We start from the raw sequence: 14,906 nt of genomic DNA on the forward strand, positions 1-14,906 counted from the left end.
AAAATGTCCTGTACCCAAAAATCTGCACCCAAAAATGTCCTGTACCCAAAAATGTCCTGTACCCTAAAATGTGCGCCCAAAAATGTCCTGTATCCCAAAATGTCCTGCACCCAAAAATGTCCTGCACCCCAAAATGTCCTGTACCCCAAAATCTGCACCCAAAAATGTCCTGTACCCAAAAATGTCCTGCACCCAAAAAATGTCCTGTACCCAAAAATCTGTACCCAAAAAATGTCCTGTACCCAAAAATGTCCTGTACCCAAAAATGTCTGGCACCCAAAAATGTCCTGTACCCAAAAATCTGCACCCCAAAATATCCTGTACCCAAAATCTGCACCCAAAAATGTCCTGCACCCAAAAATGTCCTGTACCCAAAATCTGCACCCAAAAATGTTCTGCACCCCAAAATATCCTGCACCCCAAAAATCTGCACCCAAAAATGTCCTGTACCCAAAAATGTCCTGTACCCTAAAATGTGCACCCAAAAATGTCCTGTACCCCAAAAATGTCCTGCACCCCAAAAATCCGCACCCAAAAATGTCCTGTACCCAAAAATCTGCACCCAAAAATGTCCTGCACCCAAAAATGTCCTGCACCCAAAACTCTGCACCCAAAAATGTCCTGCACCCAAAAACGTCCTGCACCCAAAAATCTGCACCCCAAAATATCCTGTACCCAAAAATATCCTGTACCCAAAATCTGCACCCAAAATGTCCTGCACCCCAAAATGTCCTGCACCCCAAAAATCTGCACCCCAAAATATCCTGTACCCAAAATCTGCTGCACCCAAAATGTCCTGCACCCAAAATCTGCACCCCAAAATGCCCTGCACCCCACCAAGGAACCCCAGGATCCCAAAAACCAATTTCTGGACCCAAAAATCTCCTGGATCTCACCAAGGAATCCCTGGACCCAAACAAACCCAAGGATTTCACTGAGCTGTCCCTGGATCCAAACAATTCCTGCACCCAAAAATCTCCTGGATCTCAAAATCTCTTGCATCCCACCCACCGAACTCTGACTCCAAACAACCCCTGGACCCAAAAAAATGATTCCTGGACCCAAAAAAATGATTCCTGGACCCAAAAATTTTCCTGCATTCCACACTCCAACCTCTGGATCCCACCAACCAACCTCTGACTTCAAACAAGTCCTCGAGCCAAAAAACCAATTCCTGGACCCAAAAATCTCCTGGATCCCCAAAGCTCCTGCATCCCACCACCCAATCTCAGACTCCAAGCAATGCCTGGACCCAAAAAACCAATTTCTGGACCCAAAAATCTCCTGGATCCCACCAACCAACCTGTGGATCCCAAAATCTCTAGGATTCCACCAACCGACCTCCAACTCCAAAGAACCCCTGGACGCAAAAATCTCCAGGATCTCAAATTCTCCAGGATCCTACCAACCAAACTCTGACTCCAAACAACATCTGGACCCCAAAAAACAATTCCTGCAGCCAAAAATCTCCAGGATCCCACAAACCAACCTCTGGATCCCAAAATCTCCTGGAGCCCACAAACCAACCTCTGGATCCCAAAATCTCCTGGATCCCACAAACCAACCTCTGGATCCCAAAATCTCTTGGAGCCCACAAACCAACCTCTGGATCCCAAAATCTCCTGGATCCCAAAATCTCCTGGATCCCACAAACCAACCTCTGGATCCCAAAATCTCCTGGATCCCAGCAACTGAACTCTGACTCCAGACAACCCCTGGACCGAATAAAACGATTCCTGGACCCAAAAATCTCCAGAATACCACCAACCAACCTCAGACTCAAAGCAACCTCTAGATCTAAGAAACCAATTCCTGGACCCAAAAATCTCCAGGATCCCAAAACCTCCTGGGTCCCAGCACCCAACCTCTGGATCCCAAAATCTCCCGGATCCCACCAACCAAACTCTGACTCCAAACAGCGCCTGGACCCAAAACACCGATTCCTGCACCCAAAACCCTCCCGGATCCCACCAAGCCCCGCCAGAACGGATCGAAGCCGCTCCAGCCCGGATCGCAGCCCAGCCCCGCTCTCCCCAGCCCGGTTCCGTGCCCGGTGCGGGTCCCGAGGGGCAGCGCCGGCGGCACCGCCCGCACCCCGCAGCCCGGCCCGCCGCTCCCCCCGAGCCCTCCGCCCCCGCTCACCGAGGAGGAGCCCCGCCGGTGCCCGGGTGCCGTCGGGTGCCGGTGCTGGGCGCGGCCCCCCCCGCCGTCCCTCATGCCCGGCGCGGCCGCCGGGGCCGCATCCCGGGCGGGCGGGCGGAGCCGGGCGGGCAGCGCGGGGCGGCCGCCTTCCACACGGCCGGGGGCGCGCGCGCGGGACGGACCCTCCGCGGCCGCCGTAGCGCCGCTTCCGCCCACGGGCCCGCGGAGCTCGCGGGGGTCGGCCAATCGGAGCGCGTAAGCGAGAGGACGCGGGCCAATAGGAGGGCGCATTGAGGGCGAGGGGCGGGGTTAGGGGCGGGGCTTAGGGCGCGGGCGGGACGCGCGGTCCCGGTGCCCGGGCCGGGCCATGTGCCCGGGCCCGGCCCCGAACCGGCGTCGAACCGGGCCCGAATGGCCTCGAATGGCCCCAAACTGGATCCGAACGGGCCCCGAGCAGGCGCCGAACGGCTCCGAAGGGGCCCCGAACCGGCTCCGAAGGGCTCCGGAACCAGCCCCGAATGGCCCCGAAATGGCTCCGAATGGGCACCGAACCAGGCCCGAACAGGCCCTTAATGGCTCCGAACCGATCCCGAATGGTCCCGAACCGACCCCGAGTGGCTCTGAACTAGTCCTAGACCAGCCCCGGACCGAACCCGAGTGGCACCGAACCGGTTCCGAACCGTTCCCGAATGGTTCCGAACCCTTCCCGAGTGGTCCCGAATGGTTCCGAACCCTTCCCGAGTGGTCCCGAATGGTTCCGAACGGGCCCCGAGTCGCCCCGAAGCGTTCCCGAATGGTTTCGAACCGTTCCCGAGTGACCCCGAATGATCCCGAATGGGCCCGAACGGCCCCGAAGCGGCCCCGTCACGTCCCCGGCTCCCGCCTGCCCTCAGAGCGCTCCGGGCAGAGCCCTCGGGCCCTTCTGGCCCTTCACACGGGGTGTTGAGGGAGGACGGGGCACAGCGCGTCAAAATGGCTCAAAATTTAAAAATAAACCTCTGTGTTTTACTAGGAAATACATGGTGTGAGCTCTGTTCGTAGAGTGGGGAGACAAAACAATTCCTGCTCTAGCTGGGGACCAAGGACAAATGATCCAAATCTCAGGCCCAAGAGCACAAACAACGTGGAATGAAGAGATAAAAACAAGGATGAGATTATATGGGCTGGAGATGTAATTAGACAATTAACTCCAATATGCAAATGGAGCAGAACTTTAAAAAGTGAGAGACCCCATGACCACATGCCCATTTTGGGACCATTTGGGTTCACACTGCGTCCATTTTGGGACCATTTGGGTTCATCTTGTGACCATTTGGGTCCATCTTGGGTTCATTTTGTGACCATTTGGGTTCGCCTTTAGTCCATTTTGTGACCATTTGGTTTCATCTTGGGTTCATCTTGTGACCATTTGGGTTCACATTGGGTCCATTTTGTAACCATTTGGGTTCATCTTGGGTCCATTTTGGGACCATTTGAGTTCATCTTGTGACCATTTTGGGTTGTGCTGCCCAAGGTGGATCCACTGAGGCCTCATAATAAATCCCTGTTTTTTCCTTTTCCTCCGTCCAGTCCCTGTTCCAGCTCAGCCTTCCCAAGGCCTCAGCAGAGCTGGTGATGCTGGAGCTCATTCCAGCTGCTCCTGGAATGGTTTAGGGTCCCCAAAGTCCCCCCCAGTGCCACCCCAGCACCTTCCACCATCCCATTGTGCTCCAGGGATCCAGGAACAGCCACGGATTCTCTGGGAATTCCATCCCAGCCAGGAATTCCTTCCCAAAATCCCATCCTCTGCCACTGGGAAGCCATTCTGGCACTCCGGGCCCTCTCCTTTATCACAATTTTCTGCACAAAAAAAAAGCAGAAAGGACATAACAACAAGGAGAGCCAGAGAATTTAGGGTTTGACAAAGGACAGGGGTTTCCCCCCAGAGCACAATGTCACAGGGAGAGAGGAAGTTTTCAGCCAGCCTGACCATGAGTTATTCATTTACAGAAGTTCATTTTGTTTTAAAATGCAGCAGAGTTAAAAGTTTTTTATGGTTTTCCCAGCTCCACTTTCCAAAAAAAAATCAAAATCAAATCAATACGAAACAAAAACACAAACAAACCCCCCCCCCCCAAATTAGCCCAAAAAATAGCCCAAAAATAACCAAAAATAAAATAAAAAACAAACCTGAAAGCGACCAGGCAGGGAGGAGAAAGAAAGGAGGAAAAGAAACAAAAATTCCTCCAGAATCAGCTTCCTCAGCTTTCAAAATAATTAAACCCCTCTGAAATGTAAGCCTGGACATTTCCCCTTTTCTTTTTTCCCTGTGGAAAGCATCAAGCAGTACTTCCACATTATCAGAGAGCCAGGAACCCCTCAGGCTTTTCCCTGTGCCCACCCCTCATTTCTGCCACCCCTTTTTACCCTGGAGTCCCTTTTCCCCCAGAACAAAGAGGGAAATGAAGCAAAACCCTCCCAGGCTCTTCCTGTGGAGTCACAGGTGGGAGCTTTGCCAGCATCTCCAGCTCAATCCCATTTTTTTGGGACAGCTCCAGCACCTGGCTGTGCTCAGCTCGCTCCCAAATCCAGCTGGTTCCTCCAGGAGCTCCCGCGGGGATGGAAAAATCTCCTTTGGGAAAAATCTCCCCCACTCCACATCCTCCCCTGGGTTTGTTCCCATTCCCCACCAGCACCCCCCAAAATTTTGGCATTTGGGAAAAAAAAAAACTGCAGGAGCTGAACGCCCCAAAAAGCAGCACAGAGAGAGGGGCAGCACCCAAAATCCAACCCCAAAACTCCTAAAGCTGCATCACGGGGGCGGCTGCAGTGACAATCAAGCTTTTTTTAATTTTAGGGGGATAAGAAATTTCCTACTTCGTGCAACTCCCATTTTGTTCTGCTCCCACTGCCGGGTGTTTGCAATTCAACGTGGGCTTGTTCCTATCTTAGACAGCATCAGCCAAGGGAAAAATATAGGACAGACAAAAGGGATGGAATAAAAATCAAGCAGGGAACGAGGCAGGAAGAAAAAAAAGACAAAAAGCTCATGTGGAAAGAGATTTTAGGAAAGCGGCTCCCGTGTAAACAGCTCCCATTTTAACGGGGAAGAGGCAGCAGAAAAGGGAAAATAAACATATTTAATTGGGGATTTCTGGTGAATGTTAATGTCAGGTGGCAGCACTCGGAAAATGGATTTTGCAATTTCCGAGGCAGGGACAGAGTCGTGACGGGACACAGAGCCCCCAGTTCTGGGAAAACCCAGGACAGCCCAGGCAGGGGAAAACAGAGAATTCCAAAACTCATCCCAACCCTCCCTGCACTGCTCTTGGCTGGAGAGGGGGCCAGGAGGGGATGGGAAGCACAGGGAGAAGCCAGAACATTCTGCAGCAGCTGATCCCAGCCCGCCAGGGCCCTGCTCCAGCACGCGGAGCTGTGCCTTGCTTTGGACAGACAGATTCTGCTCAGGAGGGCAGGAGCCTCCTTGAAATGGGAAATGTAAACCCCCTCCTCATACTTGTTATAATTTTGAAATTAAGGGGGGGGAGCTCTCAGGCAAAGATATGGGAGCAGGAATAACAGTTCTTTATTATCCCGAGCTGGAAGGTGAGTTGTGGATGTCTTGGTTTGAGCGGACAGGTTCTGCTCGGGGAGGCAGGAGCCTCCCCAAAATGGAAAATGTGAACCCCCTCCCTCATATTTGTTATAATTTTGAAATTAAGGGCTTCTCAGGCAAAGATACAGGAATAGGAATAGCATTTTTTTATTATTCTGAGCTGGAAGGTGAATCGTGGATGTCTTGGTTTGAGCGGACAGGTTCTGCTCAGGGAGGCAGGAGCCTCCCCAAAATGGAACATGTAAACCTCTCCCTCTGAATTTTATAATTTTGAAACTAAGGGGCTCTACGGCAAAGATACAGGAATAGGAATAACAATTCTTTATTATCCTGAGCTGGAAGATGATTTGTGGATGTCTTGGTCTGAGCAGACAGGTTCTGCTATGGAGGGAAGGAAGCCTCTTGAAATGGAAAATGTAAAACCCCTTCCTCCTATTTGTTATCATTTTGAAATTAAGGGGCTCTCAGACAAAGATACGGGAATAGGAATAACAGTTCTTTATTATCCTGAGCTGGAAGATGATTTGTGGATGTCTTGGTTTGGGCGGACAGGTTCTGCTATGGAAGGAACCTCACCTGAAATGGAAAATGTAAACCCCCTCCCTCATATTTGTTATCATTTTGAAATTAAGGGGTTCTCAGGCAAAGATACAGGAATAGGAATAGCAGTTCTTTATTATTCTGAGCTGGAAGGGGATTTATGGATGCCTTGGTTTGAGCAGATGGATTTTGCTAAGGAAGGCAGGAGACTCCCCTGAGATAGGAAATGTAAAACCCCTTCCTCCTAATTATTGTAATTTTGAAATTTAGGGGCTCTAAGGCAAAGATATGGGAGCAGGAAGAACAGTTCTTTATTATCCTGAGCTGGAAGGGGATTTGTGGGTGTCTTGGTTTGGACAAGCAGGTTCTGCTCAGGGAGGCAGGAGGCTCCCCTAAAACGGAAAATGTAAAATCCCTCCCTCCTATTTGTTATAATTTTGAAATTAAGGGGCTCTCAGGCAAAGACGTGGGAATAAGAATAATAGTTCTTTACCAGGAAAACAAAAAATACAAACGCAATAGTACAAAACAAAGCGCTGGAAGGGTCCGACCATGCCCTGCCCCCTGTGTGCCAGGGCGGTGCCCCAGCCCCATCCCATGGGGGCTCAGCCCTCCTGCAGTGCCAGCTGCGGCTCTGCTGCAGCAGGGATCCTGCACAAGGGGGGAGTTTTCCTCTGCAGCTCCAGGGCTGCTGCAGATGGGCCTGGGCTCCCTCTGGCCATGCAGGGCAGCACAAAGCTGCTCCTCTGGGAACGCAGGGGGCAGAGGCTGCCGGGGTGCCCCAAAGCTCAGATTGGATCCAGGCAGGAATGCTTGGCTCCTCCCCTGGGCGGGGCATCTCCCCATGGGATGCTGGGATTGGATCAGCCATGCAGGGACACTCGCCGGCTCATTAACAGCAGATAATGAATAATTGATGGCCCATTAACAGAAGATTTCCGCCTTTTGTCACCCAGCGCCAGGAGCTGGCCCAGCTGGAGACAAACTGAGGAGCTCTCAGTTGTCCCTCTCTGATTGACCCTCTCAATTGTCCCCGTCCGTTTTTTTCAGGTCCTATTCCCACAAAGGCCCTTCCCTGCTCCTCCAGGAAAACTCAAATTTTCAAAAACTCTGATTTTCTCCCCGTCTCAAGTGAAATTCACACTGTGAGCAACAGAAATTCCTCCAAAACTGCATTTTCCACCAGTAAAAATGAAACCTGCAAGGGAGGTTTAATCATTAATAAAAATCCAGGGCTGACTTAATTAGGGGGGAAGGAAGGAAGGAAGGAAGGAAGGAAGGAAGGAAGGAAGGAAGGAAGGAAGGAAGGAAGGAAGGAAGGAAGGAAGGAAGGAAGGAAGGAAGGAAGGAAGGAAGGAAGGAAGGAAGGAAGGAAGGAAGGAAGGAAGGAAGGAAGGAAGGAAGGAAGGAAGGAAGGAAGGAAGGAAGGAAGGAAGGAAGGAAGGAAGGAAGGAAGGAAGGAAGGAAGGAAGGAAGGAAGGAAGGAAGGAAGGAAGGAAGGAAGGAAGGAAGGAAGGAAGGAAGGAAGGAAGGAAGGAAGGAAGGAAGGAAGGAAGGAAGGAAGGAAGGAAGGAAGGAAGGAAGGAAGGAAGGAAGGAAGGAAGGAAGGAAGGAAGGAAGGAAGGAAGGAAGGAAGGAAGGAAGGAAGGAAGGAAGGAAGGAAGGAAGGAAGGAAGGAAGGAAGGAAGGAAGGAAGGAAGGAAGGAAGGAAGGAAGGAAGGAAGGAAGGAAGGAAGGAAGGAAGGAAGGAAGGAAGGAAGGAAGGAAGGAAGGAAGGAAGGAAGGAAGGAAGGAAGGAAGGAAGGAAGGAAGGAAGGAAGGAAGGAAGGAAGGAAGGAAGGAAGGAAGGAAGGAAGGAAGGAAGGAAGGAAGGAAGGAAGGAAGGAAGGAAGGAAGGAAGGAAGGAAAAGAAAAAAAGAAAGAACTCCCTAATGCTGTGATCCACCTTAGGGCTGTATTTCCAAAGGGGTTTAAAGCGGGATTTGCAGTGGCCCTCGGCTCATCCTGCAGGATGAGCAGCCAGCACGAGCTCCACGTGGGCAGCCCGGGGATGTCACTGCTGTCACTCGTGCTGCAGGGAGGGCTCTGCTGCTCCTGCCTCCCCACAGCCCCGGCTGCAAATTTAGCAACAGCGCCTGAGCTCCTCTTTGTGCCCTCCCACGTCCTGCCCCGCTCGGCTCCAGCTCCGGCTGCCTGCGTGCGGTTCTTCAAAAGCTCTGCTTAGCAACCTGGCAGCGCTGGCTGCAGCCCCGGCAGCCGCTCCTGCCATCGCTGCTCCTGCCACCCCCCAACTCCTGCCATCCCCCAACTCCTGCCATCCCTGCTCCTGCCACCCCCCTCCCTGCCATCCCCTCCTGCCACCCAACTCCTAGCCATCCCAACTCCTGCCATCCCCCAACTCCTGCCATCCCCTCCTGCCACCCCAACTCCTGCCATCCCCTCTGCCATCCCCCAACTTCTGCCACCCCCTCCTGCCGCCCCAACTCCTGCCATCCTCTCCTCCCATCCTAAATCCTGCCATCCCTTCCTGCCATCCTGCTCCAGCCACCCCAACTCCTGCCATCCCCCAACTCCTGCCATCCCCTCCTGCCACCCCAACTCCTGCCATCCTCTCCTCCCATCCTAAATCCTGCCATCCCTTCCTGCCATCCTGCTCCGGCCATCCCCACTTCTGCCATCCCTCCTGCCACTCTGCCTGCTCCTGCTGTTCCCTTCCTGCCATCCCTTCCTGCCATCCCTTCCTGCCATTCCAACTCCTGCCATCAAATCCTGCCATCCCCTCCTGCCATTCTACTCCTACTCCTTCCATTTCCACTCCTTCCCATTCCCCTCCTGCTCCTTCCCATTCCTGCTCCTCCCATTCCCATTCCTTCCCATTCCCCTCCTGCCATTCCTGGCCCTGCCATTCCCACTCTTCCCATTCCTGATCCTGCCGTTCCCTTCCTGCCATTCCAACTCCTTCCCATTCCTGCTCCTTCCACCCCCACTGCTTCCCACCCCCTCTCCTGCCATTGCTCTCCTCCTGTTCCCACTCTTCCCGTTCCCCCTTCCTGCCATTCCCACTCTTCCCATTCCCGATTCTGCCGTTCCCTTCCTGCCATCCTGCTCCTGCCATCCCAATCCTGCCATTCCAATCCTGCCATCCCAATCCTGCTCCTGCCATTCCAATCCTGCTCCTGCCATCCCAATCCTGCTCCTGCCATTCCAATCGTGCCATTCCAATCCTGCTCCTGCCATCCCAATCGTGCCATTCCAATCGTGCTCCTGCCATCCCAATCCTGCTCCTGCCATCCCAATCCTGCTCCTGCCATCCCAATCCTGCCATTCCAACACCTTCCCATTCCTGGTCCTTCCATCCCCACTCATTCCCATTCCACTCTTTCCATTCCCCTCCTCCCATTCCCACTGTTCCCATTCCCCCCTCCTGCCTGCCACTGGCATCCCTGCAAACACAGCAGGGAAGGGCCCTGGATTGAGGATGAACCCAAACCCCACCGCAGAGCCCGGGAGCTGTGCCAGCCCCGCAGTGCCCCGCGCGGGGGCAGCGAGGGAGGCAGGGACAGGGCAGGCCCGGGAGGAGCAGGGAGAGCGTCTGGAGCCAGGCCGGGCAGCAAAGGGGGCAGATAAAAGCACGAGACGGCGTGAGTCAGGCTGGCACGGGGCCTGGGCACAGAGCCCTGCGGCAAAGGGGGGCACGGAGAGCGGAGCCAGGCTGGGCACAGAGCCCCATGGCAAAGGGGGCACAGGGACTGGGCACAGAGCCCCATGGCAAAGGGGGCATAGAGAGAGCGGAGCCAGGCTGGGCACAGAGCCCTGCGGCAAAGGGGACATGGAGTGAGCTCTGAGCCAGGCTGGCACCCAGGCTGGCACAGAGCCCCACAGCAAAGGGGGCACAGGGACTGGGCACAGAGCCCTGCGGCAAAGGGGGCACGGAGAGCGGAGCCAGGCTGGGCACAGAGCCATGCAGCAAAGGGGCACAGAGAGTGGAGCCAGGCTGGCACCCGGGCTGGGCACAGAGCCCACAGCAAAGGGGGCATGGAGAGCTGAGCCAGGCTGGGCAAGAGCCCCACGGCAAAGGGGGCAACAGAGAGAACTGAGCCAGGCTGGCATGGGGCCTGGGCACAGAACCCCACGGCAAAGGGGGCATGGAGAGCTGAGCCAGGCTGGGCACAGAGCCCTGCAACAAAGGAGACACGTAGAGAACTGAGTCAGGTTGGCACATGGGCTGGGCACAGAGCCCCATGGCAAAAGGGGCACAGAGAAAACTGAGCCAGGCAAAGCCTCTGGAACAGGCAGCCCAAATAGGCTCGGGCAGAACCAGCTGCTGTCCTGCAGCATCACTCCCAGCTGGGCTGTGCTCCTCCTGGCACAGCTGGCACACCTGGCACAGCTGGCACACCCGGTCACGCCTCTCCAACCTCTGAGGTCCCAACCTGTCCAACCTCTGCTCTCGCAGCCTGTCCAGCCTCCGCTGTCCCACCCTGCCCTCCACAGGCCATCGAGAAGAGCTGGGCTGGTTTCCCCACCGCGCTTTGGGCACAGCCCAACTCCCTCCCCAGAGCAGCTCAAGGGCAGCGCGTGGCGCTGTGCCCTGCCAGGGCATCGGGGCATCCGCGGGAGGGGCACAAGCCCGGCCCTGCAGGCACGAGAAACCAGCCTGAGATGGGCTGGCACAGCCACGTGCAGAGGGCACCGGGCCCTGCCGCTGAGCCGTGTTTGTGCAAGCGCCTCCTCCCCTCGCAGGTGTTTGCAGAAGCTCGGGGAGTTGGCACCGCAGCCGGAGCTGGACTTTAACGAACCCCAAGGCAAACAGGAGGAGGATGTCAGCAGCCGGAGCTGCTCTGCTGCCCTGGCAGGAGCTCCCAGCTCCTCACACGTCCCTGCGTCCCCTTGGAAATGTCCTTCTGGGGTGGGGGAAGTGCTGCTTGCTGTTCTCCTGGTGGCTTTGGGGCTCCACAGAATCCATCTGCTGTCCCTCTCACCTTGTCAAGCACCCACAGTGGCCAGGGCCAGCCAGGTGGGAAACAGCAGCACAAAAAAAAAGGAGATTTAGGACAAAACAACCACGCTGGAAAGTGTCAATGTCTGCCACATCTGCTGCAGCCCCCACAGCTCAGACCCCCATCTGCGGTGGTGCTCACAGGGCAGAGATGAGAATCTTGACTCCATGTTCAGAAGGCTGATTTTATGAAATATATCATATTAAAAGTAAATGATATATTAAAAACAAACCCCTGCCAGAGTCAGAGCAGGCCCTGACCCCTGTGTGCCAGGGTGGTGTCCCAGCCCCATCCCATGGGCGCTCAGCCCTCCTGCAGTGCCAGCTGCGGCTCTGCTGCAGCAGGGATCCTGCACAAGGGGGGAGTTTTCCTCTGCAGCTCCAGGGCTGCTGCAGATGGGCCTGGGCTCCCTCTGGCCATGCAGGGCAGCACAAAGCTGCTCCTCTGGGAACGCAGGGGGCAGAGGCTGCCGGGGTGCCCCAAAGCTCAGATTGGATCCAGGCAGGAATGCTTGGCTCCTCCCCTGGGCGGGGCATCTCCCCATGGGATGCTGGGATTGGATCAGCCATGCAGGGGACACTCGCCGGCTCATTAACAGCAGATAATTAATAATTAATGGCCCATTAACAGAAGATTGCTCCTGGAGGGAGGGTTGGTTGTGGAATAGATAAAACAACCTGCCCAGTGAGCAGCAGATCCCTGCGCAGCTGTGACAGGTGACAATGGAACACAAACCCTGTGACAGGCGACAATGGAACACACACCAGGTGACAATGGAACACAAACCAGGTGACAATGGAACACAAACCCTGTGACAGGCGACAATGGAACACACACCAGGTGACAATGGAACACACACAGGGTGACAATGGAACACACACCAGGTGACAATGGAACACAAACCAGGTGACAATGGAACACAAACCAGGTGACAATGGAACACAAACCCTGTGACAGGTGACAATGGAACACACACAGGGTGACAATGGAACACACACCATGTGACAGTTGACAATGGAACACACACCAGGTGACAATGGAACACACACCATGTGACAGGTGACAAATATTAAAAGGAATACTGTGTGTGTTATGCTGGAAAGTTGTGCTGTATTAATTTGTAGTACTGTATTAACATTTTTAAATTTTTTTAATTCCTCATTTACTTATTTATATTTATTTTTAATTGCCTTATTTTATTTATTATACATTCTATATTTATATATAATTTGTATATATTAATAATATATATGTTTATTTATTGTTATGTATTTTATTTCTATTTATTTATTATATATTATACATTAGAGGGAAGTCTCTGGTATGAGATGTTTTGGCAAGTCTGTACCTCAGAAATGGGGAATAACCCCTAAATTCTGTAAGAATTAAAAGGGAGGGTTGTACATTAGAGGGAATCTCTGCTATCAGGTGTTTTGGGAAGTCTGAACCTCTCAGGTACCTCAGAAATGGGGGAAAACCCCTAAATTTGGTAAGAATTAAAAATGAAAAGGGAGGGTTAAAAATTAGAGGCAAATCTCTGCTATCAGGTGTTTTGGGAAGTCTGAACCTCAGAAATGAGGAATAACCCCTAAATTCTGTAAGAATTAAAAGGGAGGGTTGTGCATTCGAGGGAATCTCTGCTATCAGGTGTTCTGGGAAGTCTGAACCTCTCAGGTACCTCAGAAATGGGGAAAGAGAGAAGGGAGATGTGGGAAATTGGGATAAAAAGGAGGCTGAGTCCTCCAAAAATTCGGGAGATCCCAGGGGAATGCCCCATGGCCTCTCCCTTTATTCAAATAAAGCCAAAAGAACTCCTCTGTCTCCTTTTTGGACCTAAACCTCTGATGTTTGTGGATTAATTTTCCCAACATTTCCAAAGGAGAAAACAAACACGCAAACCTCGACCTTTCAACAAAGCTGGGCTGTGAAGAAAAAAGGGAAAGGAAAGGGGAAAGGAAAGGGGAAAGGAAAGGGGAAAGGAAAGGGGAAAGGAAAGGGGAAAGGAAAGGGGAAAGGAAAGGGGAAAGGAGAAAGGAAAGGAGAAAGGAAAGGAGAAAGGAAAGGAGAAAGGAAAGGAGAAAGGAAAGGAGAAAGGAAAAGGAGAAAGGAAAGGAGAAAGGAAAGGAGAAAGGAAAGGAGAAAGGAAAGGAGAAAGGAAAGGAGAAAGGAAAGGAGAAAGGAAAGGAGAAAGGAAAGGAAAGGAAAGGAAAGGAAAGGAAAGGAAAGGAAAGGAAAGGAAAGGAAAGGAAAGGAAAGGAAAGGAAAGGAAAGGAAAGGAAAGGAAAGGAAAGGAAAGGAAAGGAAAGGAAAGGAAAGGAAAGGAAAGGAAAGGAAAGGAAAGGAAAGGAAAGGAAAGGAAAGGAAAGGACCTGGCAGGGCCTTTGTTTTTGAAGAGTCTGCTGCTGGAAAAACACGGCCTGACCGAGTTCCTGCAGCAGAGAGGCAGAGTCCCCCCAGGAACAAACTTCTCTGGGGAGTTTCTGGAGGTGCAAACACACAAAGGAACCTTCAATCCTCCCCGTGCCACCCACGCCGCAGGGCAGCTCCGCGCTGGGCACGGCTCCCGATGAGCCGGGAGTTAATTGGGATCTGTTAATTGAGAGGCTGCAGGTGTGGGCAGGAGCACGCCCCGACACAGCCAGGCTGGGCTGGAGCTGCCCACCTGCACGGGTAACACGGAGCTGCTGGGGATGCTCACGGTGCCCGCGGGCGCCGCGGTGCCCGGACACGCCACAGCCGTGCCCAGGCAGCTCTGCCAGCCCCGGGCACGGCTCAGAGAGAGCCCCAGCCTGGCTGCAGCAAAGCTGGGCCCAAACAAAGGGAATTCTTTGATTCTGGCTCCACACAGAGTCAGGATTACTTGTTAAAGCCACACGGGAGGTGTGCCCGGACTCCTCCTTATGGTGCCCTTGGTGTATCGACTGCACTGAATTTTTTCCTTTTCCCTTTCCTTTCCGACACAAACCCCACATTTTCAAACAGCTGGGACAGAGCTCGGGTGTCCAGGTGGGAGCTGTGTGCACTCAGGGGGTCCCTGGTGACTGTCACAGACCCCCCAGGCCCTGTGGGGCTCAGGGGCTGGGTGGGAGATGCCCAAGCACCCCCAGAGCATCCACACCCTGTCCCTGTCCCTGTCCTGCTCTGCAGCACCAAACCACCCAGGGCACAGGGATCTGTTCGTATTTAATGCAGAAATGGAAACAAACCTTTGTCCAAATCCCTCAAGAACTTTTTCCATGAGATTTCTGCGGAGCTGCAAACCAGTCGGGCCAGTCCTTGTTATCAGAGCTCCTCAGGGTCCTGAGAGCTGTGAGAGGCAATTTTGGAGCGCTCTGGGTGCCACATAAATGCTCTTCTCTGTAGGAAAGTACCCCTGAGTGGTGCCAAAGCTGCCAGGAACAAGGAGCAGGGGCACTCCCAGCTCTGCACCAGGTCACAGCGAGCAGGGACTGTCACTGTCGCTGTCACACGGAGGTGAGGAGCTGTTTCAGGCCAATCTCAGCCTTCAGGCTTCACATTTCCATCACAGCCCAAACCTGTGCTCTGAGCAACCTCTTCCAGGCAGTCCCACTCCAGTTTTAGGATCTTTTATCTTTTCTTCTCCATCTCCTCTCTTTGCAGGGAAAGCC

At 53.4% G+C, this 14,906-nt stretch overlaps 1 protein-coding gene across 1 annotated transcript in view; it reads right to left on the reverse strand.

Annotated features, from left to right (window-relative positions):
* Nucleotides 1–2,290, reverse strand: part of ELK4 (ETS transcription factor ELK4) — a 29,295-nt gene extending 27,005 nt beyond the window's left edge. The window contains exon 1 of the mRNA XM_059487861.1: nt 2,143–2,290. Within this exon, the coding sequence (XP_059343844.1) occupies nt 2,143–2,217 (75 nt within the window). The 5' untranslated portion in view covers nt 2,218–2,290. The remainder of the gene's footprint in view (nt 1–2,142) is intronic.
* Nucleotides 2,291–14,906: the final 12,616 nt, after the last annotated feature.

Source organism: Ammospiza nelsoni, chromosome 23 (assembly GCF_027579445.1).
Source record: "Ammospiza nelsoni isolate bAmmNel1 chromosome 23, bAmmNel1.pri, whole genome shotgun sequence".
Lineage (NCBI taxonomy): Eukaryota > Metazoa > Chordata > Aves > Passeriformes > Passerellidae > Ammospiza > Ammospiza nelsoni.